Here is a 21,293-nt window from a genome sequence, read left to right on the forward strand (position 1 = left end):
AGCCGGCCGGGGCACAGTAGAGCACAGACTCTGGCTCCTCCATCCGCCCGCACCCCACCCTGTGAAAGGAAAATAAATCTCAAAACCCCACAATCACTAAGTCAAAGGAAAAAGTCAAGCTGGGAACTGCTTCGGGCAAATCGGCCTCCCGTCTTATTCCTAAATAAGATAGTTACAAATACATATTTTTAAAGCTACACACCTCCCTCACAATTTGCCCACAAAGAAATTCTCTGTGGGCCTCAAGATATTTACCCTAAAACAGTTCTGTTGAATTTCACCCTGGCAATGCAAATTGATAGCTTCCCTTCACAGGTGCGAGACAAAGGACTGAACTCAAAGCCATCCCTCTGCTCACCTAGACAAATGCATATCTGATCGCTTCCTTTGCTCTACTGTTTACGTAGAAATGCAGATTCAGTAAGCCAGACTAAAGCATAAGCGACTATTCCTCTACCCGCGTCTCACATGCATAATAAATTGTGTAGTCAGCGAAAGGCTGAACAAAGACTCAAAAGAATGCACCCTCCGGTCTCTTCTGTACCTGTGACCTGAAAGCCCTCTCCTGGAATTGTCCAGCTTTTCTGGGCTGAACCAAGGTACACTTGCACGTGTTGATTGATGTCTCACGTCTCCCTAAAATGTACAAAACCAAGCTGCATCCCAACTTCCCTGGGCACCATCGTCACGATCTCCTAGGGTTGTGACACTGGCGTGTCCTTAACCTTGGCAAGATAAACTTTTTACATTTCACTGAGTCCTGTCTCAGATACTTTTGGGTTCATAACCCCCACCCTCACCCCTACCCGCGGAGAGAGCGAGCCGCTCTCCAGCCTCTCCCCGGCTCTCCGCAGGAGAGGCCACTCTCCTCTATGGCACGCGCGGCGGCACTCTAGCAGCCAGGTGGCTTCTCTATGGGCTTTTCCGGCACAGGTCGGAAGTGGCGCGCGCTGCCCCGGAAGCACCCTGGTGGGTGGGTGCCTGCCAGCAGCTGAGGCGCCATGGCGGCGGCAGCGGTGTCAGAATCTTGGCCGGAGCTAGAGCTGGCTGAGCGGGAGCGGCGGCGGGAGCTGCTGCTGACGGGGCCCGGGCTGGAGGAGCGAGTGCGGGCGGCGGGTGGGCAGCTGCCGCCGCGGCTTTTCACCCTGCCGCTGCTGCACTACTTGGAAGTGAGCGGCTGCGGGAGCCTGCGCGCGCCGGGGCCTGGCCTGGCGCAGGGCCTGCCGCAGCTGCACAGCCTCGTGCTGCGGCGCAACGCGCTGGGGCCCGGCCTGAGCCCCGAGCTCGGGCCGCTGCCTGCCCTTCGGGTGCTCGACCTGTCGGGCAACGCGCTGGAGGCGCTGCCGCCGGGCCAAGGCCTGGGCCCCGCCGAGCCGCCGGGCCTTCCGCAGCTGCAGAGCCTCAACCTCAGCGGCAACCGGCTGCGCGAGCTGCCAGCCGACCTGGCGCGCTGCGCCCCGCGCCTGCAGAGCCTCAACCTCACCGGCAATTGCCTAGACTCCTTTCCCGCCGAGCTCTTTCGCCCCGGCGCGCTGCCCCTGCTCAGTGAACTGGCGGCTGCTGACAACTGCCTCCGAGAACTCAGCCCCGACATCGCCCACCTGGCCTCGCTCAAGGTCAGCGGGGGCTGCCCGGGCGGGGCGGGATGGGGCCTTGGAGTAGCCCTGGAGAAGGAACCCCTCTCGGGGCCGAGCAGTTCCTAGTGACGCCCCCTGGGGCACTGGGCCCAGGGAATTCCTACAAGGCTGAAAGGAGCCAGCTGCGGGGGGATCACCCCTGGGAAGCAGATGCCGCCTTCCAACTCCCCCTTCTGGCCACACCAACATACTAGGTGGCCTCTGAACTCCCCCGCATTCTGTTAACTGGAGTTTTACACGTGGTACGCTATTTTGTAATTGTTAGCAAACTTGGCTTCTGTAGATCGAGCGTAGAGACCTGTCTTTTTTGTATCTAATACTTGTGAAGTGACTTGAGAGTGAGTCTGGTGGTGAAGGGGCACCCTGGATTTTGCATAATGCCACATGCTGTGATCTTGAAGATTATATTTCACTTCATCCTAATAGCAGCTTTCCAAGGTAGGGGTGGTTATTCCTGTTTTACAGAAAGCCAAAGGGCCTGCCCAAAGTAAGCAGCAGGTAACTTGGGTTTTTCTCCAGACTATATTGTCCAGCGTCTGTTTACTAATTAATCTTGGATCCCCAGGCCCCGCGATAATGCTTGGCCTATAACAGGTGCCCATTGAATCTGTTGCCTAAAAGATAGTAGGGAAGCCACATGGCAGAACCACGACCTAAACCCAGCCAGATGTTCTCTCCATCTTCTCTTTTGGTTTCATCCTTAAGGCAGTCCTGCATTTCTTCCCCCATTTTTCGTCTTTGAATTTATGCAGACATTTCTTTTTTTTTTTTTTTTGAGATGGAGTCTGGCCCTGTCACCCAGGCTGGAGTGCAGTGGCGCGATCTTGGCTCACTTCAACCTCCGCCTCCCAGGTTCGAGCGGTTCTTCTGCCTCAGCCTCCTGAGTAGCTGGGCTTACAGGCGCACAACACCACGCCCAGCTAATTTTTGTGTTTTTAGTAGAGACGGGTTTCACTGTGTTGGTCAGGCTGGTCTCGAACTCCTGACCTCACGTGATCCACCTGTCTCGGCCTTCCAAAGTGCTAGGATTACAGGTGTGAGCCACCGCGCCTGGCCTATGTGGACATTTCTTAATAAAATACGTATACACTTTAGCAGCTTATCTATTTATTTGCTGTAGCAATTCCTCAAGACATTGCAACTCATTTTACAAGTAACATATCTATATAAGGATATATAGACAAACCCTGGCCGGGCGCGGTGGCTCACACCTATAATCCCAGCACTTTGGGAAGCTGAGGCGGGCAGATCACTTGAGGTCACAACACCAGCCTGGCCAACATGGTGAAACCCCATCTCTACAAAAATACAAAAATTAGCTGGGCCTGGTGGCGCGTGCCTGTAGTCCCAGCTACTCGGGAGGCTGAGGTGGGAGGATCACTTGAGCCCAGGAAGTGGAGGTTGCAGTGACCTGTGATACCAGCCTGAACAGAGCGAGACCCTGTGGCAAAAAAAACAAACCCACTGTAGAGTGACACATGGTTACTGATGTAACTGCCCAATGGGTTCATTTTGTCCACTACCCGGATAGAGCTGATTTATCAGGGCAGGAGGATTGCAATAGAGAAAGTTTTACACATGTAGAGTCAGCTAAAGGGGAGACTGGAGTTTTACTATTATTATTATTATTGTTGTTTGAGATGGAGTCTCGCTCTGTCTCCCAGGCAGATGTGCAGTGGTGCAATCTTGGCTCACTGCAAGCTCCGCTTCCCGGGTTCACGCCATTCTCCTGCCTCAGCCTCCCGAGTAGCTGGGACTACAAGCGCCCGCCACAACACCCAGCTAATTTTTCGTATTTTTAGTAGAGATGGAGTTTCACTGTGTTAGCCAGGATGGTCTCGATCTCCTGACCTCATGATCTGCCGTCTCGGCCTTCAAGGTGCTGAGATTACAGGCATGAGCCACCGCGCCCGGCCGAGTTTTATTACTAAATCAGCTTCCCCAAAAATTTGGAGGCGGGGTTTTTCAAGGATAGTTTGGGGAAAGGGGATGGTGGCTAGGCAACGGGTGCTTGCTGCTGATTGGTTGAGGTGCAATCATAGGGGTGTGGGAACCGGTCCTGCTTACTGAGTCACTTCTGGCTGGGGCGGCAGGGAGCTCTTTTTGGTTTCAGGTAGAGCCATTGATCAGACATGCAAAAACCCTGAAAAGACACAGCTCAGAAGGCCGGTCTTAGGTTCCACAGTGCTGCTAGTGCTGTTATCTGCAGGAGTCACTGGGGAAGTCACATATCTTGTGACCTCCAGAAGAATAGCTGGCAGTTGTTTATGTCTACCCCTTAGCAGAATTCAGGTTCCTCCATCCTCCTATCCTCATGGACCCTCATTAGCTTTACAAAGGCAGTTGAGTTTTACGGAAGGAGTATTATCATTTAAATTACAAATGTCTCCCAAAGTTAGCTTGGCCCAAGCCCAGGAATAATTAAAGGTAGTTTGAAGGGCCAGGCGCGGTGGCTCCTGCCTGTAATCGCAGCAGTTTGGGAGGCTGAGGCAGGCGGGTCACCTGAGGTCGGGAGTTCTAAACCAGCCTGACCAACATGGAGAAACCCATCTCTAGCTGGGCATGGTGGCACATGCCTGTAATCCCAGCTACTCAGGAAGCCGAGGCAGGAGAATCGCTTAAACCCGGGAGGCGGAGGTTGCAGTGAGCCAAGATGATACCATTGCACTCCAGCCTGGGCAACAAGAGCGAAACTCCATTTAAAAAAAAAAAAGATAGTTTGAAGGCCAAAGATGGGGATTGGTTAGATCAGATCTCTTTCACCACCATAATTTTCTCACTGTTACAGTTTTTGCAAAGGTGGTTTCATTGGCATTTCCTGGAAGAGGCGAGTTCACTGGCATTTTCCTTGGTCCTTGGGGCTGTAGGCATCCCTCTAGGACTAAGGTGTGATGTTGGGTACAGCACGGTCTACTCCCACCTTCCCACCTGACAGATACTTTTGGTTTTCCAGAGTGTTGATGTACTAGGCATGTATCTTAACATTGTGCCTTACATCATGTAAGTGTCCAGTCAGTTGCAATATTTCTCTTCAAATTCATAGATGTCTTTCAGTATTCAAGTTCTTAAAGTGTTGTGGGCCAGGCCCACGCTTGTTATCCCAGCACTTTAGGAGGCCAAGGCGGGCGAATCACGAGGTCAAGAGATCGAGACCATCCTGGCCAACATGGTGAAACCCCGTTTCTACTAAAAATACAAAAATTAGCTGGGTGTGGTGGTGCATGCCTGTAGTCCCAGCTACTCGGGAGGCCGAGGCAGGAGAATCGCTTGAACCCAGGAGGCAGAGGTTGCAGTGAACCGAGATTGCGCCACTGCACTCCAGCCTGGGTGAGAAAGTGAGACTGCGTCTCAAAAAAAAAAAAAAAAAAAATGTGCATCCAGCTCTCTGTAGCACCTGCCTGGTAAAGCATTCCTCTTTATGGTGCCCAAAACAATGTCATTCAAGTCAAAGAGTGTGTCTTGTTTTCTAAATCCCAAAAGAGGTGGCCAAGTTCCCTTTCCCCTGGGCCATTCTGTTCGTAAATTTTAGGCGTCCAGTGGCTCTCTATCAGGAGACCTGTTTCTTGGAGGGTCGTGCAAGAGCTATTGGAATCCCTTGTTGGACTCAGATGTCCTTTTGGGTACCTTTCTGAGGAATGGCTACCAGAACTATGCCCAGCAATGTAGCTATGCACATTGGAGTTTTGCACACAAAGGCGAATGCATTTGATGTCCTTCCTGGTGCTGTGGGGAGATGGGGAGTGTAGAAAACCAGAAAACTGAGCTCAGAAACAGAAGGCAGGCTGGGGCGCAGTGGTTCATGCCTGGCATCCCAGCCCTTCAGGAGGCTGAGGCGGGCGCATCACTTGAGCCCAGGAGTTTGAGACCAGCCTGGGCAACGTGGTGAAAACCTGTCTCTATAAAAAATACAAAAATTAGCTGGGTGTGGTGGTGTGCACCTGTAGTCCCAGCTACTCAGGAGGCTGAGGTGGGGTGAACGCTTAAACCTGGGAGGTTGAGGCTGCAGTGAGCCATGATCACACCACTGCACTCCAGCCTGGGCAACAGAGCTAGACCCTGTCTTAAAGAAAGGAGAGAGAGGCCGGGTGCGGTGGCTCATGCCTATTATCCCAGCACTTTGGGAGGCTGAGGCGGGCGGATCACCTGAGGTTGGGAGTTGAAGACCAGCCTGACCAACATGGAGAAACCCCGTCGCTACTAAAAATACAAAATTAGCCGCGCGTGGTGGCGCATGCCTGTAATCCCAGCTACTCGGGAAGCTGAGGCAGGAGAATTGCTTGAACCTGGGAGGCGGAGGTTTCGGTGAGCCAAGATGGTGCTGTTGCACTCCAGTCTGGGCAACAAGAGTGAAACTTCGTCTCAAGAAAAAAGGAGAGAAAGAAGGGGGAGGAAAGGAAAAAAAACAGAAGGCACGGGCTCCAGCCCTGTCTCTCTGTGGCTGCGTGCCGTTGGCTCTTGAAGGTCTTTGCTCCTCTGTAGGAAGACTGGGAGGGTAACGCAGTACACGAAGAGGGAAAGACATGGGGGAGGTGGTGCTGGTCATTGTGGCTGCTTGACTCCGAAACCACGAGGCTTAAAGCAGCAGCGGCTCTGCGCTCTGGGCTGGCTCCGCCGGACAGTGGACAGTGAACAGTGGACAGTGCTGCAGCTCTTGCTGCTGGTCGCTCGCGTGGCTGTGCTCAGCTGGCGTGGGCTCAGGGCTGGGCTGCCGGGGTGGGTGGGCTTCTCCGTGTGTCGTCTCGGGGCCTCTCCCTCCCCTTCTTTCACAGGGCTCAGGGCTCCTCAGTACAAAAGCAGCAGCTGCCAGCCCTTCTTCAGGCATCAACCTGGAACATGCCTCCTGCCACTTTCCTGTGTTCCGTGGGTTAACTAAGTGCGAGCCCAGTTCCGGTTCTTTGGGAGGACTGGCTGTTTAGGGGCCGCCAAAATAACAGCACAGAGGCTTCTGCCTGTCCTTTCCCTCCCCAGAGGGGCGAGACTGCAAATGGAAGCAGCTCGGCCTGGCTCCTAGTGCCCATCCCCACAGCCATTCCCCAGGGAGCACCCCCAAGCCTGGGCTGGGACGTGCAGTGCAAAGGCCCTGACCCTCTTTCCTCCCAGCCACTGGGGACGAGGCCTCTGCTGTCCTATGGCCTCACCAGTAGCTCTGCCTGCATGGGAGCCTGGCTTCCTCAGTGTCCTGGCCTCAGAGCCACGTGGCTTGCTGAGACCTGAGAGCACCCGGCCGGCCCTCCCTGGCTGCTTCGCGCTGCTGTGGCCCGTGGGGCTCAGCTGGCAGCGCTGTGGTGAGCCGAGGATGGGGGCACGTCACACCTCTCCTGACTGCATTGTAAGTGGCCATCACGCAGGCCTGTGGTGTTGTCCGTGTGGGAATGAGGGACGGATGGGACAGATGTTACCTGAACAGCTGATGTGGGCAGGATGGTGCCTTAGTAAAGACATCCTTTCAGGCCCTGGGCCACTCCCCTCCCAAGGCCAAGCTGCACAGGGGAGTTCAGCCTCAATGTGAACCCTCCTGAAGCCAAAGGCTCTCCCCCAGCTTCCGAGTTTCTCAGTTGCTGCCGGAGGGAGGGGGGTTCACTCAGGGGCTGGCGCTCCTTATTGGGTTGGTTTATGTCAGCCTGTCACCACCATGAAGTTAGGATCCTTCCCCGGCAGCAGGTCCCCTGCAAAAGCCATGGGCCCGGAAGGCAGCCGGTATGCCAGGCCAGAGTCAGGACCCACGTTGCTGCCGTCAGCTTAGCCACTGCAAGGGTTGTGTTTCCTGCAGTCGAGTGTCAGCTCCGGGTGACAGGTGACGGCATTTCATCCCATCAGGTGTCAGGAGGACCCCTAGCCACCCCCTGTGTAACTCATTCTCCCCAAAGCCAGTGTGCACCTCACATCCTTGTGGGCGCGCCAGCTTGCTCCCTCGCACAAGTGAAAACTGACGCCACCCTCATCCACCCTTCATGTGTGAAATCTCTGGCTTCATTTCCTGCTGAGGCTGCCACTGGGTGCCCAGTGCTGGCCTGAGGGGCCAGCATGCGACCTCATCAGCAGGGCCTTGCATTTCTGACAAGGACTCCCCAACATCTGCGGCTTTGCGCCCCACCCAGATGATGACTCTCTTGCCCTCCCTCTTGCTCTCCTTCCCCCGCTTCCCTTCCTGTCCCCTGACTCCCCACAGAGCCTCCAGGCAGGTCCTGAGCTGCTCAGATGCCCTTTCTCTGACAGTCTTTGCCTGGAAGGAAGACCCTTCTCCGAGTGCCCGCCATCGTCCTTTCGGGGACTCACTGCAGGCTGCAGGCTGAACTGGCTGTGGCTGCTCTGGGCACCCCGGTGGGGCCCCGCCCGCCTCCTTCGCCTGTGCTGCTGCTCCTGGGTCTGAAGGAACTTGCTCTTTGTCAGCGGAGGGAGACGCCCCACTGCGTGTTTGCAGGCAGAAAGGAGGTTCCACTTGAGGGGAACTCTCAAGCTTTTTGACCAAAGCCCCTTAGGGCAGCGCAGAAACCCACAGAGCAGAACCTCAGACGCCCGCGCCCCCCACCTTCCAACCTCAGAGCTTCCCTTGGCCTCTGCCAGGCAGGCTGTGCCCTGGGCTGGTGGCCCAGGCTGGTTCTAACGCTGGAGCCAGGGCTCTGACAGGGAGGCGAGGAGCTCTAGAAGGCTGAGCTCACGGCCGCACTGTTCCTGGTGCTGCAGGCTGGCGACAGCATTGGTGATACGGCTCCTGGTACTTTGTGAGGCCACCTGGATTCCAGGAGTAGATTGGCTCTCGTCCCATGTGGGGCCGGAAGGGAGGTCTGGGCTGGAGCCACCAGTCCAGCCTATCCCAGCCCAGCCCACCCTGTGCTGAGAAGCACAAAACTGTGGCAGTTCTGTTAGATCCGATGGACGCGTGGCTCAGGTAGTGCCCAGCAGCTGGGCTTGGTCTCAGCCCCTGCCTTGTGTTCTTCCCCAGCAGGTGTCACGGCTGCTTAGACTGCCCCATTCTCTCCCGGAGGGCACGCGAGCCCTTTTATTTCTTTTACACATGCTGTTCCTGCTTGACTGTTAAGTTGTCGCTTCCTCCCTGGGTCTCTGTTCTCCCTGTGGGAACGCATCCAGTGCACCCTCCCATGTCTGAGCCGTGCCACCCTTCCCGCTTCTGAGCACCATCCCATTTCTGAGCCATGCTGCCCTTACCCGTCTCTGAGCAGCTTGATTGCTTGAGCCGGAGGATTCCAGCAGGTTCCTTTTTTCATTTCCTTCACAACTTGGGGCTTGAGAAATTCCATCACCCCTGCCATCCATTCCAGGCGAAGCAGGAGGTGTCCTCTGGGTAATCAGCCCGTCCCCAACTCTTTTCAGAGTCTATCAAGTCCAGCCCTACCTGTCTGCACACCCAGTGTGACTAGGACTCACCAGCCACACTGACCAAGGGTGAGTGCTGGCTTCCAGGGGGCCCACATGCTGTTGCCTCCTCTCTGGGGGCAGAGCCGGCACCAAGGCTGCCAGAGATCCCCGAGGGTCAGGCTTTGCATCCTGAGCAGGGTCTTCCTCCAGCCCTAGAGGAAGCTGGGGCAGAAGGGTTTGCTCGCAGTGCCTGCCCCACCACCCGGGCAAGGCTGTGGGGCCTGGGTACCAAGCCAGGAAAGAGCAGAGTGGAGGCAGAGGGGCCCCTTTTGCCTGAACCTGCAGCGGCCGCCTCACGTCATGGAAGTGGCTGCCCTCACATGCACGTTCCCTGCGCTGCCTAGACCCTGGGAAAGACATCCTAAGAGTGCATCAGGTGCCACTGTACCCTTCCATCCTTTCAGTGAGGTCACCTGCACGTTTTGCCAAAGTCTGATCAGTCACGGTCATAGAAAGCGCTTTCCCGTGGGCCACGGGGCTTCCTGGGCATCTTTGTGGCACACAGTGGTGGCCCCGATGCACCTGTCCTGGGTCAGACGAAGGCTGAGAACCCATCGCCGTTGAAGTTGGCTTTCCCCTTTCCTTCCTGCGTGAACCCTGAGAGCACTCTGTGTGTCACTGCGGGCAACTTTGCACTTCATTATGAAGAAGAATGCTCTTAGAGATTTTGCTGTATTTTTTTTTTTTAGCTCATTTAATTAAAAAAAATACCACCACTTTTGGGGAACCTGCTTCTCACCTGAGCAGTCCTGGCTAGGTCCTGACATGAGGTCACGTTTCACACCCAGACATCCCCTGTCTCTTGTCACCTTTCTGTTCTCTAACGTGATGAGTGAGCTGCAGGGCTGCTGTGGTTGTTAAAGAGGGTGACATGTTTGAGTCAGAAGCTTTTGCAGAGATCACTGTTAACCATGGCTGACGCCTTCTCCTCGGAGAGGCTCCTCGGATAGTGCCTTTGATGTGGGGTGCAGAGCTGGGGAAGTGACTCAAAGGTGAATGACTTGTGGCTCCCCAGGGACGCGTCCCCACAGACAGGCCAGTGGTGGCTCTTGTGAGTGATGAGTGGTCTCCCTGCCTCTCGAGCATGACCTTGGACTCTCTTCCCAGAGTCCGGGGGTCTGACGCGTCCATGTTTCTCTTTGCAGACGTTGGACCTCTCGAACAACCAGCTGAACGAGATCCCTGCAGAGCTTGCGGACTGCCCCAAGCTCAAGGAGATCAATTTCCGCGGGAACAAGCTGAGGGACAAGCGCCTGGAGAAGATGGTCAGCGGCTGCCAGACCAGATCCATCCTGGAGTACCTGCGCGTCGGAGGCCGTGGTGGCGGGAAGGGCAAGGGCCGTGCCGAGGGCTCGGAGAAGGAAGAGAGCCGGAGGAAGAGGAGGGAGAGGAAGCAGAGGCGGGAAGGTGGTGATGGGGAGGAGCAGGACGTGGGAGATGCCGGCCGGCTGCTGCTCAGGGTCCTGCACGTCTCCGAAAACCCCGCACCTCTGACAGTCAGAGTGAGCCCCGAGGTCCGGGATGTGCGGCCCTACATTGTGGGGGCCGTGGTGCGAGGCATGGACCTGCAGCCGGGGAATGCACTCAAGCGCTTCCTCACCTCGCAGGTGGGTGCCCGTGGGGGTCCTCAGATGACTGGGACAGAGGTGTGAGACGCCGCAAGCTGGGACACATCCTGAGGCGAGCGTGTCCGAAGGAGCAGCAGTGGAGTATGGGGCCCAGCCAGGTGTCTGTGTGCTTCAGTTTCCTCAGCTCCAAAAAGGGAATAGAGCAGGTTCTGGCTCAGGTGTTGCTGAGGAGGGGGTAAGGCCTCAGTCGCCTCCGGGAGGCAGGTGTCCCCAGCGTGGAGATGGCCTCTTCACAGACGCCTGCACCCTGGCCTGGTTGGTCCTGGTCACTGGTCCTATCCCTTGCTCCTCCACATACGGCGTTAACGGTTTATCCTGATTTTTTTTTTTAAGGAGTCTCGCTTTGTCTCCCAGGCTGGAGTACAGTGGCACAGTCTAATCTCACTGTAGCGTCCGCCTCCTGGGTTCAAGTGATTCTCCTGCCTCAGCCTGCTGAGTAGCTGGCATTACAGGTGCCCACCATCATGTCTGGCTAATGTTTTTGTATTTTTAAAAGAGACGAGGTTTCACCATGTTGGCCAGGTTGGTCTTGAACTCCTGACCTCAAGCAGTCCACCCGCCTTGGCCTCCCAAAGTGTGGGGATTACGGGTGTCAGCCACCACACCTGGCCTATCCTAATTTCTGGATAGCTTTATTGCAGTTGAAAATCAGGGTTCCAGCTGGTGCGGTGGCTCACACCTGTAATCCCAGCACTTCAGGAGGCCGAGGCAGGTGCATCACCTGAGGTCAGGAGTTTGAGACCAGCCTGGACAACATGGTGAAAGCACATCTCTACCGAAAACACAAAAATTAGCCAGGCGTGGTGGCGAGCACCTTTAATCCCAGCTACTGGGGAGGCCGAGGAAGGAGAATCACTTGAACCTGGGAGGTGGAGGTTGCAGTGAGCCAAGATTGCACCACCGCATTCCAGCCTGGGTGACACAGCAAGACTCCATCTCAAAAAAAAAAAAAAAAAAAAAGGAAAATCGGGGTTCCTTGATTTTTTGATATTTTGGTGGGTTTTCTGACTTCTGCAGTAAATCACACATTTTGTTTTATGTAAGACAGTATTAAAGTCATCAACTCTTGCCAGCACATTCTTCTGTGAATTGTTTAGGTTTTGGCAAGACTAACTTGCCAGTTGCTCTTCTGTGACACCTGACCAACTTTTAAAATATGAAGCACTTCTGTGCCCAGGGGAAAGTCTCGTGCGCCCCGCAGTGGCAGCGACAGAGCATGGCGGGCCGAGAGTGACTGTCATGAGAGTCCTGCCTGCAGCTTGGGGAGGAAGGGAACAGGCACCACAGCCAGGGCTTTAAAACTTAAAGCTCAGCCTTTATTTACATTTTAGTTCAAGATGGGTTCTTTGAAATCTCAAATATTATGTCAGAATTAGAGAAGGAAGAAAGTCTGCTGATTGATAGGTTAAGATAGTTTTCCTGATGGTGATTCCACAAAGTGAGTGCCTGGCTGGCCGGGTGGAGAGGAGTTGGAGGGGAGCCCTGTCTCGGAAAGGGGCGTGGCGGGGTTGTGAAGACCTTGGACCGGGAGGGTTTCCTGGCACACAGCCCAGCCAAGGGTGAAGTGTGGACACCTCGCTGGGCTTCAGGGCACAAGAGACCTTGCTCATCACTGCTTCTGTGTTACAGACCAAGCTCCACGAAGATCTCTGTGAGAAGAGGACGGCTGCCACCCTTGCCACCCACGAGCTCCGTGCCGTCAAAGGGCCCCTGCTGTACTGCGCCCGGCCCCCGCAGGACCTCAAGGTGCTGCAGCCTCCTTTGCAGGGTCTGCTCAAGAGTCTCCTTGGTGTCGAAAGACGCCATGCTGCTACTGGAGCCTGAACTTTTTTTTTTTTTTGGAGATGGAGTTCCGTTGTTGCTGAGGCTAGAGTGCAATGGCACAATCTCGGCTCACTGCACCCTCCGCCTCCTGGGTTGAAGCGATTCTCCTGCTTCAGCCTCCCGAATAGCTGAGTTTACAGGCATGCGCCACCACACCCAGCTAATTTTGTATTTTTAGTAGAGACGAGGTTTCTCCATGTTGGTCAGGCTGGTCTCGAACTCCAGGCCTCAGGTGATCCGCCCAACTTGGCCTCCCAAAGCGCTAGGATTACAGGCCTGAGCCACCGCACCCGGCCTGAACATTTTCTTTAGAGTAGGATCCGATGCTGTTCTTGCAAAGACATGAAATGATGAAACAGACCGCGTTTGCGGTTACTCGAAGCGGTGCACAGCTGTGAGAGGACTCGGCGGAGGAGCAGTCGTGGGAAAATGGTTTCCTTCACTCGCTCACTACCTTTTAATCAGAAATTTTGGTCTCTGTCCCGATAGTAAAACCGTTTGCGTGGGGTTGGCAGTAGGGTGAGTTGCTGTGTCGTGGTGCTGTCCTGGGCTGTTGAATCTGTGGAGTGCACGAGGTCCCGGCTGCTCAGCCTTTCTCTCCTCTTTTGGCCTTCTGAGGATGGCAGACCTCTGGAAACAGTTGTGCATGAGCTGGCTTTAAGGTTAAGCCCTGCCTCAGTAGGATCGGTGTGTTTGGGCGTCAGGTCTCCCCGGGACGCTGCAGTGGCAGCCCACATGCAGCTTCTTGCTGCGTGGTCCCGTGGGATGCTCCCTGCCTGCTGTAGAGATGAATGAGGGCGGGAGTCGGGAGGGCTCATTGAGGCTTAAGGCCGTAATCGACAGGATGGACGAGTTCTGTGGCTGTGACCCTAGTGGAGTTTGTGGGTTTCTGCCCGATAGATTGTCCCCTTGGGGCGGAAAGAAGCCAAGGCCAAGGAGCTGGTGCGGCAGCTGCAGCTGGAGGCCGAGGAGCAGAGGAAGCAGAAGAAGCGGCAGAGTGTGTCGGGCCTGCACAGGTGGGCAGCGTGCCTGGTGGGGTGGAGCCAGGCCCGGGGGAGTGCCGCATGCTGGCCTCAGCTGAGTTAGTCTGTGCTCCTCAGGAACCGCCTAATGCTACCAGAACCCAGAAGCTTCTTAACAGGGTAAAAAGAAAGCATTCTCTTTCCAAAGGAGACGTTGTGGAACCAGTCTGTCATCTAGATGGCCCTGACGTGAGGGAAGTGGAAGGTGTTAGGAGCGGAGGTATTGGCCATTCCACAGGGGGCGGGTGGCCCTCAGGATGGGACAGGACAGGATATAAACTAGCCATTAGGAAACAGACATAAATGCCAGCCCAACCCACAGCATTTTATCCATACCGTGCACGGTTGGGTATCATCCAAGTCAGGGTCCTTGGCGCTGCTCTGAGCAAGATGATCATCCGTAACTAGCCCAGTGATTTCTGTAAACAGGCTTCAGAATACTTTGTTCTTTGAAGCTTGTTATGCTTGGGCCCTTGATATTACACTTAATTTGTGTAAAGAACTTTTTGAGTCGTCCATTTTACCCTTTAGGTATGTTTTCAGGTGTGTGCTTTTTTTTTTTTTTTTTTTTGAGATGGGGTCTCACTCTTGTCACCCAGGCTGGAGTGCAATGGCACGATCTTGGCTCACTGCAACCTCCACCTCCTAGGTTCAAGCGATTCTGCCGCCTCAGCCTCCCGAGTAGCTGGGATTACAGGCGCCTGCCACCATGCCTGGCTAATATTTGTGTTTTTAGTAGAGACGGGGTTTCGCCATGTTAGCCAGGCTGGTCCTGAACTCCTGACCTCAAGCAGTCCGCCTGCCTCAGCCTCCCAAACTGCTAGGATTACAGGCGTGAGCCACCACGCCCAGCTGTGCCTTTTTTTTTTTTTTTTTTTTTTTAAGATGTGGTCGTGCCATGTTGCCCAGGCTGGAGTGAGGTGGCTAATCATAGGCGCAGTCCCACTACTGATCAGCACCGGAGCTTTTTGTCCTGCTCTGTTTGTGACCTGGGCTGGCAGCCTGGTGGTCCTCCACTCCCAGGAGCTCACCATAGTGATGACAGACTTAGCGTAGACACTCCATTGGCACAGCACACCCCAGCCAACTCCTGGGCCCGTGCAGCCCTCCTGTCTCAGCCTCCTGAGTGCTGGGACCACAGGCACATGCCACCACACCCAGCACAGGGTATCTTTTATAATTATGCCTGGAATTTGTATTTCTTCCCATACAGATACCTTCACTTGCTGGATGGAAATGAAAATTACCCGTGTCTTGTGGATGCAGACGGTGATGTGATTTCCTTCCCACCAATAACCAACAGTGAGAAGACAAAGGTAGGGTGGCATGTGTGTGAACATGGTGTGTCTTCTAGGCTGTTCCCTGTAGAATTAACACAAGTCTGCGGGGCGTGGTGGCTCAACGCTGGTAATCCCAGCATTTTGGGAGACCGAGGTGGGCAGATCACCTGAGGTCGGGAGTTCAAGACCAGCCTGACCAATATGGAGAAACCCTGTCTTTAGTAAAAATACAAAATTCGCCGGGCGTGGCGGTGCATGCCTGTAATCCCAGCTACTCGGGAGGCTGAGGCAGGAGAATCACTTGAACCTGGAAGGCTGAGCGTAGTGGCACACACCTGTAGTCCCAGCTACTCGGGAGGCTGAGGCAGGAGAATCGCTTGAACCCCAGGAGACAGAGGTTGCAGTGAGTCGAGATCACGCCATTGCACTCCAGCCTGGACAACAAGAGTGAAACTCTGTCTCCAGAAAAAAAAAAAAAGAAGAGGAAGAAAGAAAAAGAATTAACACACACAAGTATCTGCTGCATTGTGAGGTTTCATTGTGTGCAATAGAAAACGCAGCCCAGAGGGGTCAAAGGGCCCCCTGGCTTCTCAGAGCTACAGCTCACTGTTCATGCTCGGTGCTGCGTGACGGCCCGGGATGCTGTGTGCAGCACTGCAGTCTTCCTCTGTAAGGAGTGGGCTTGGTGTGTGTGACGCCATCTGCTTAATTGATTGATTGAGATAGGTCTTGCTCTGTTGCCAAAGTTGGAGTGCAGTGGCAAGATCATAGCTCACTGCAGCCTCAAACTCTTGGGCTTAGGCGATCCTCCCATGTCAGCCTCCTGAGTAGCTGGGACCACAGGTGCATGGCACCACACCCGGCTAATTTTTGTATTTTTTTGTAGAGATGGGGTCTTGCTGTGTTGTCCAGGCTGGTCTTGAACTCCTGAGCTCAAGCAATCCTCCCACATCAACCTCCCAAAGTGCTGGATTTACAGGTGTGAGCCACTGTGCCTGGCCACACAGTTTTGTAGATTTTTCCTGAGAACAAATGTTGCAGTTGCTGATGTCTACATTTGATAACTGTTCTTTTCTGAAATGTTTTTTTCTTTTAAGGTTAAGAAAACGACTTCTGATTTGTTTTTGGAAGTAACAAGTGCCACCAGTCTGCAGATTTGCAAGGATGTCATGGATGCCCTCATTCTGGTGAGTGTGGGGTGGCTCCTCCTGAGAAACGCTTTTGAGCGTGAGTGGTGCTCTGCTCTTTGACTTCCCACCCGTCCTGCTTGCCTCTTTCTTGCTTACTGTGTTGGCAGACAGCAGCATGTCTTCCCTGGGTCACCTCTCATCTCCAGGTTAAAAAAGGTATTTTTTATTTGCAGAAAATGGCAGAAATGAACAAGTACACTTTAGAAAATAAAGAGGAAGGATCACTCTCAGATACTGAAGCCGATGCAGTCTCTGGACAACTTCCAGATCCCAGAACGAATCCCAGTGCTGGAAAGGACGGGCCCTCCCTTCTGGTGGTGGAGCAGGTCCGGGTGGTGGACCTGGAAGGGAGCCTGAAGGTGGTGTACCCATCCAAGGCCGACCTGGCCACTGCCCCTCCCCACGTGACTGTCGTGCGCTGACGCCAGGGCCGCCTGTCCGCGTTTGTTTGGCCGGTTTTGCGGAGGTTTCTATGCAGCAATGCTGAATTATCCGTTAGATTTTCACCCCAGTTTTTTTGTTGGTTTTTTTTTTTTGAGATGGAGTCTCGCTCTGTCGCCAGGCTGGAGTGCAGTGGCGTGATCTCGACTCACTGCAACCTGTGTCTCCTGGGTTCAAGCGATTCTCCTGCCTCAGCCTCCCAAGTAGCTGGGACTACAGGTGTGTGCCACTACGCTCAGCTAATTTTTGTATTTTTAGTAGAGACGGGGTTTCACCATTTTGACCAGGATGGTCTTGATCTCTTGACCTCATGATCTGTCCACCTCTGCCCCTCAAAGTGCTGGGATTACGTGATCCACCCGCCTCAGCCTCCCAAAGTGCTGGGATTACAGGCGTGAGCTGTGCCTGGCCCACCCCAGCATTTTTTAAGATGTATGTATTCGTTGTTCTGTTTTTCCAGATGATTCTGTCGTAAAGTGATGCTATGTTGTCGTTACAACATCAAAGTGATTTTACGGTTTTTGATGGGATTATTCAAATGTCAGAATTAACTGTTCAAAATGTTCTGAATCATGTAGATACATGGCAGGTAACTGTTTATGGGAGAAAAGTACAGAGCTGTTACGTGGCACTGTACAGTCATGTGCCACGTAACAGCGTCAGGGTCAGTGACGGACACTTACCTGACAGCGGATCCACAATATTCTCGTGCAGTGTGTTTGGAATCCCGGTCTGGGCTCTCGGCGTTGGCCTTGTAGATCAAGTAGGGGAAGTGAGTGATGTTCAGTCATGCTGCTGGGACACTTGGTTTTCCAGATGAAAACACATAAATAAAACTACATGCACCATCGAGGCTTGTGTAAGGACTCTCTGTAATCACACAGCAGTGGCTAAGCACACGTTTCTCATGTGTCACTGAGCGACACGTGACTGTCACTGGTTCGGAGACCCGAAAACTTGGGAAGCCAACCGATGTGCGTTTCCTTGAACGGCACAGTCACTTTCTATGACGCAGCATCTTGTAAAACCATATCATGCCAGGATGTGGCTTGGCATGTGCAAGGGCATTGGGTTCTCCAGCTGGCAGTGATCATAATCTCGGGGGGAAAAGTTTTAATGTGACCTTAGAATTGGCAGAATTGCGTCTCTTCATAGTGCTGTTGGATTGCTTTGTGGGGGTAGAGATGTGGAGACCCCTTCAGGCGAGCAGCCTGTAGGCTGAAGGCAGTGGCAGCACCTCACCCTGGCTCAGCGGGGCCAAGCGGAGGAGAGCGGCATCAGTGGGGTTTCCGTCGTGTGCACGCTGGTGCCGCAGTGACAGGCAGGTGGAGCCCCAGGAGTGGACCAGACGCCTCTGCTTGGGAAGCATCGGCAGTCCTCAGCCAGCCGAGGGACAGATGGTAGCAAAAGCTGGAGGACGCTTAGGTTTTTGAGCCAAAAATCTTCATTTATGGGCCAGATAGGTGGGTCCTGGGCGCCTTCTGTTGTAGACGTTTCTGTTGTGAATGTCCAGGTCAGACCCCCACGTCCGTGTGTCTTCGTGTATGTCCAGGCACCACATGTGCATGCACACCACTCCCGGGAGTCAGTGCGCTTGGCTGATGAGGACACGGCCAGCCACCGCGATGATTTCACGGACCCCACTGCCTTACGATCTGGGTGCCATGTGAGAAGCAGACTCATCAGCTTTATCGAATGACACCATTTGTTCTCTGTTCAGTGTCTCGATTTCTGTGTCTATAGAAATGACTGGCGATTTTGGGAAGCATCTGCAAGAGCCCCACAGCCCACACACCTTTAGTTGTCAACCTGAGAGGCCCGGGGCCCTGTGCAGTGGGCAGACTAACAGCTGGGTGGCTCTTCAGAGCCTTGCAGGACACGGGCCAGGCTGCCTTGAGACCTGGACCCACTTGTCTGGTCACCGCCAGGCCTTCCCGTCTCGCCCACTGTGGGAGGGAGGGGACTCCAGACAGGACGAGGCCCACACACTCAGTGCCAGCTGGACTGCCGTGGGTGTGTCAGATGACTGCCTTGCCTTGTGTCCTCCCAAAACCTGATTCCTGCTGCTCTGGGCAGTCAAGGCAGATGCCACAGTTGGCCAGGGGCCTGCCCTGCTGGAGGCTTGAGGCGGCACGGGGGCTTCCCCAGGCCAGGACTCTGCTGGAGTTCTGGGGCTGGGGACCCCAGACAGTTGCTCTGAGAGGTGATTTGGGGCTGCCATGGCAGAGGCTGCCCTTTCTCTGCATGGCCCGGCCCAGCCCGGGAAGGAGGAAGGGAGGAAGGGAGGGATGCTGGAGCTGCCATCTTGGCTCCCGGGGACTTGGTGTCCACGCTGTAACACATCTGTCACTGCGTGGGTGTGGATGAGGCTGCCACATGCTGTGCCCTTTCCTGATGCAGCTTGTGATGCGTGAGATGCTGGAAATGTATTTAACTTGCAGCACAGGTGTCTCTGATGTTTTCTTCACCCCACCCCACCCCCCGACTCACTAATAAAAACAGCTCCGCACCTGGCCCAGCAGATCCTTTCCCACCGGCACTGACAGAGGTTGTTGCTCGAAGTGTCACAAAGCTCACTCTAGCCCAGTGGTGGCTTCTATGTGGGGAGGCTGAGGGCCTCCTGTCCCCACCCAGATCTTGCCAGCAGGGAGCAAGAGGCACCTGCCACTGTCATGGGGAAGCTGGTGCCCTTGACCAGGGGTCCTGGGAACTGGCCTCACCCTGCTGGGCCCCTGCCTGGAGCACAAGGTGGACCAGAGGTGTCGGGCTGCCTGGATACCCCAGGTGCACAGTCAGAGGAGCCCAGGCCCCAGACGCATCCACAGCAGATCCTCCTGTTCATGAGTCTCTGGGAGGGTAGGCCAGGCGGCCACTCAGCAGGGTCCTGTCCCATCCTCTCCCCAACCCTCCCAGATCTGTAAGGACACTGCTCAGCTCAGCCTAGGTCCATGACCCTGGGGGTCCTGGGGCTGGAGCTGCTGTCTCCACCATGGCCACTTAGGGGACAAGTGGTGTGCCCGAGAGGCGGCTGTGGGTTACTTGAGTGCCTGGCCCAATGAGCACCCATGGGTGTCTGCCTGTAGCCTCCCCTGCGGGGGCTGGCAGGGCTGCTGGTGGAGCCCCTGGCTGAAGATGCTGGGCCCCTGCCAGGGCGGGCCCAGATGTAGCCAGACAGATCCAGGGCAGACCCCGACATGTGCCTGTGCCATCTGATGCCAGCCCCTGACAGGTGGGAAGGAGCATTTGTGGGGGTGCGTGGGCATCACTGGCATGCGGGACCCGCGGCAGAAGCACCAGGGCCACTTCCCCTCTGACTGTAGAACTGGGACAGCTCCCATCCCCATCCTGTGCCCTCGCCTGTCTCCTGGGCCGCACCAGTTCTTGGGGAGGCCCAGCCCCGGGACCCCCAGGTCGGAGTGCTGCCTTCTGGGGCCCATGCAGCCAAACTGCTGGGCCCAGCGGCCTCTACCACTTCCTTACAGCAGCCCCAAGGCAGTGCTGTCCTGTGAAGCTGGGCTTCAGGGAGGGTACCAGCTGGCTACTCCTTTCCCTCCTTGGGAGTGGCAGGTCAGAGGTAGGGATCTCTTTTTGAAGACTTGTGCCGAGATCCAGGCTGTCATGGGGCTGGGGCAGGCAGCAGCCCACCCAACAACAGGTTCCCAGGAAAGCATCATTGCTTCAGACCCCAGCCCAGGACAGGCCCTTGGGCTCCCTCCTTGGGTTTGGAGCCAGGAGCCTTGGGGCAGTGTGCAATCAGCCATGCAGCTCCACCTGCCACCGCCTGGCCCAGGCAGATCTCAAGTGAGCCTGCTCGCCCCAAAGGCGGATGATGTGGAGTCTGCCTCCCCACCAAGACTGGCGCAGCCCCTCCTGTTTACCTGACTTGATGCTTTTGGCGGGACCTGGCCTGGGGCAGGCGCAGCCTCAGCCCTCCAATAACCTCATCTGGCCCTGTGGCCTCCCTTCTCTGTGCCCGTGAGGATAGTGACTGCCCGTGTCTCCCACCCCCAGCCCTGGGGTGAGGACCCCTTCCCTAAGGGGGTGTTTCTGGCAAGGCTTTTTGGGGTCTTTTGTGGTAGGTGAGGGCCGAACACATGACCCAGGAAAGCATCTACCAAGAGAATGGAAGTTGGGACGGGAGGCTGGGACTGGAGGCCAGGATGGGGGTGGGGGGAATGGGACCGAAGTCCCTGGGACACAGCTGAGGTCCAGCCACATCCGGGTCCCCAGGCCTGCCGGGTGTCCTCGCCAGAGGGCCCAATTGGTAGGGGTGCATTCCTAGAGCCACATGGGAGGGGGGCCTGCCCCGGGGAAACAAGCCCTTCCCACAGCCTTCCTGGGTGTCACGCCTGGCCAGGTAACTATGGCAAGGGCTGTCATCCACCGTTCATTCAACAGACACTTAATGCCTCTGTACACAGGCTCTTGGCCCACAAGGAGTACTTGGAGGGACCAGGCCCATCCCTGGGGGAGGGAGGGTAGACCCGGGTCCTCCCTGGCAGCCGCTGGCCCCAAGAGGACACACCCAGCCCCTGCGCGTGGTGGGCTGCCTAGGAAGAACTGTGCCCACTTACTAAGGAAGATATGGTGCATCTGAGACAAGGGCGGGGGACACATAGCCACCCTTACAAAACCAGGAGTCAGAAAGGCCCAGAGAGGACAGGGGCCTGCCCAGGGCCACACAGCTCTGCACACTGCTCCCACGGAGGAAAGCAGCCGGAAGGATCCCACCCCGGGGGGCTGCCAGGGAGGTGGGCTCGGTTTGTCCGCTGAAGGAACCCCTCATCCTGGCCTTCACAAGGGAAGGGGCTGGGCCCTGGGAGAGAGGAGGCTGTAGCTGGGGGCTCCAGGCCGCAGGGCCCAGCCTGGGTGTGTCCTGCAGCTCCTGCTGAGG

General features: G+C 55.5%; 1 protein-coding gene across 2 annotated transcripts; it reads left to right on the forward strand.

Annotated features, from left to right (window-relative positions):
* The first annotated feature begins 916 nt into the window (after window positions 1-916).
* LRRC47 (leucine rich repeat containing 47) lies at window positions 917-17,249 on the forward strand. Of its 2 annotated transcripts, XM_003307780.5 has the most exons (7): window positions 917-1,616; window positions 10,160-10,621; window positions 12,272-12,388; window positions 13,367-13,482; window positions 14,702-14,804; window positions 15,866-15,955; window positions 16,132-17,249. In XM_003307780.5, exons 1-7 carry the CDS (start codon window positions 1,002-1,004, stop codon window positions 16,378-16,380), a joined length of 1,752 nt encoding a protein of 583 aa, XP_003307828.2. In that variant the 5' UTR covers window positions 917-1,001; the 3' UTR covers window positions 16,381-17,249. The 2 variants fall into 2 exon arrangements, with proteins under 2 accessions (XP_003307828.2, XP_054534820.1); XM_054678845.2 differs by lacking the exon at window positions 12,272-12,388.
* The last annotated feature ends 4,044 nt before the right edge of the window (window positions 17,250-21,293 follow it).

The sequence above is a fragment of the Pan troglodytes genome, chromosome 1 (assembly GCF_028858775.2).
Source record: "Pan troglodytes isolate AG18354 chromosome 1, NHGRI_mPanTro3-v2.0_pri, whole genome shotgun sequence".
In the NCBI taxonomy this organism is placed as follows: Eukaryota; Metazoa; Chordata; class Mammalia; order Primates; family Hominidae; genus Pan; species Pan troglodytes.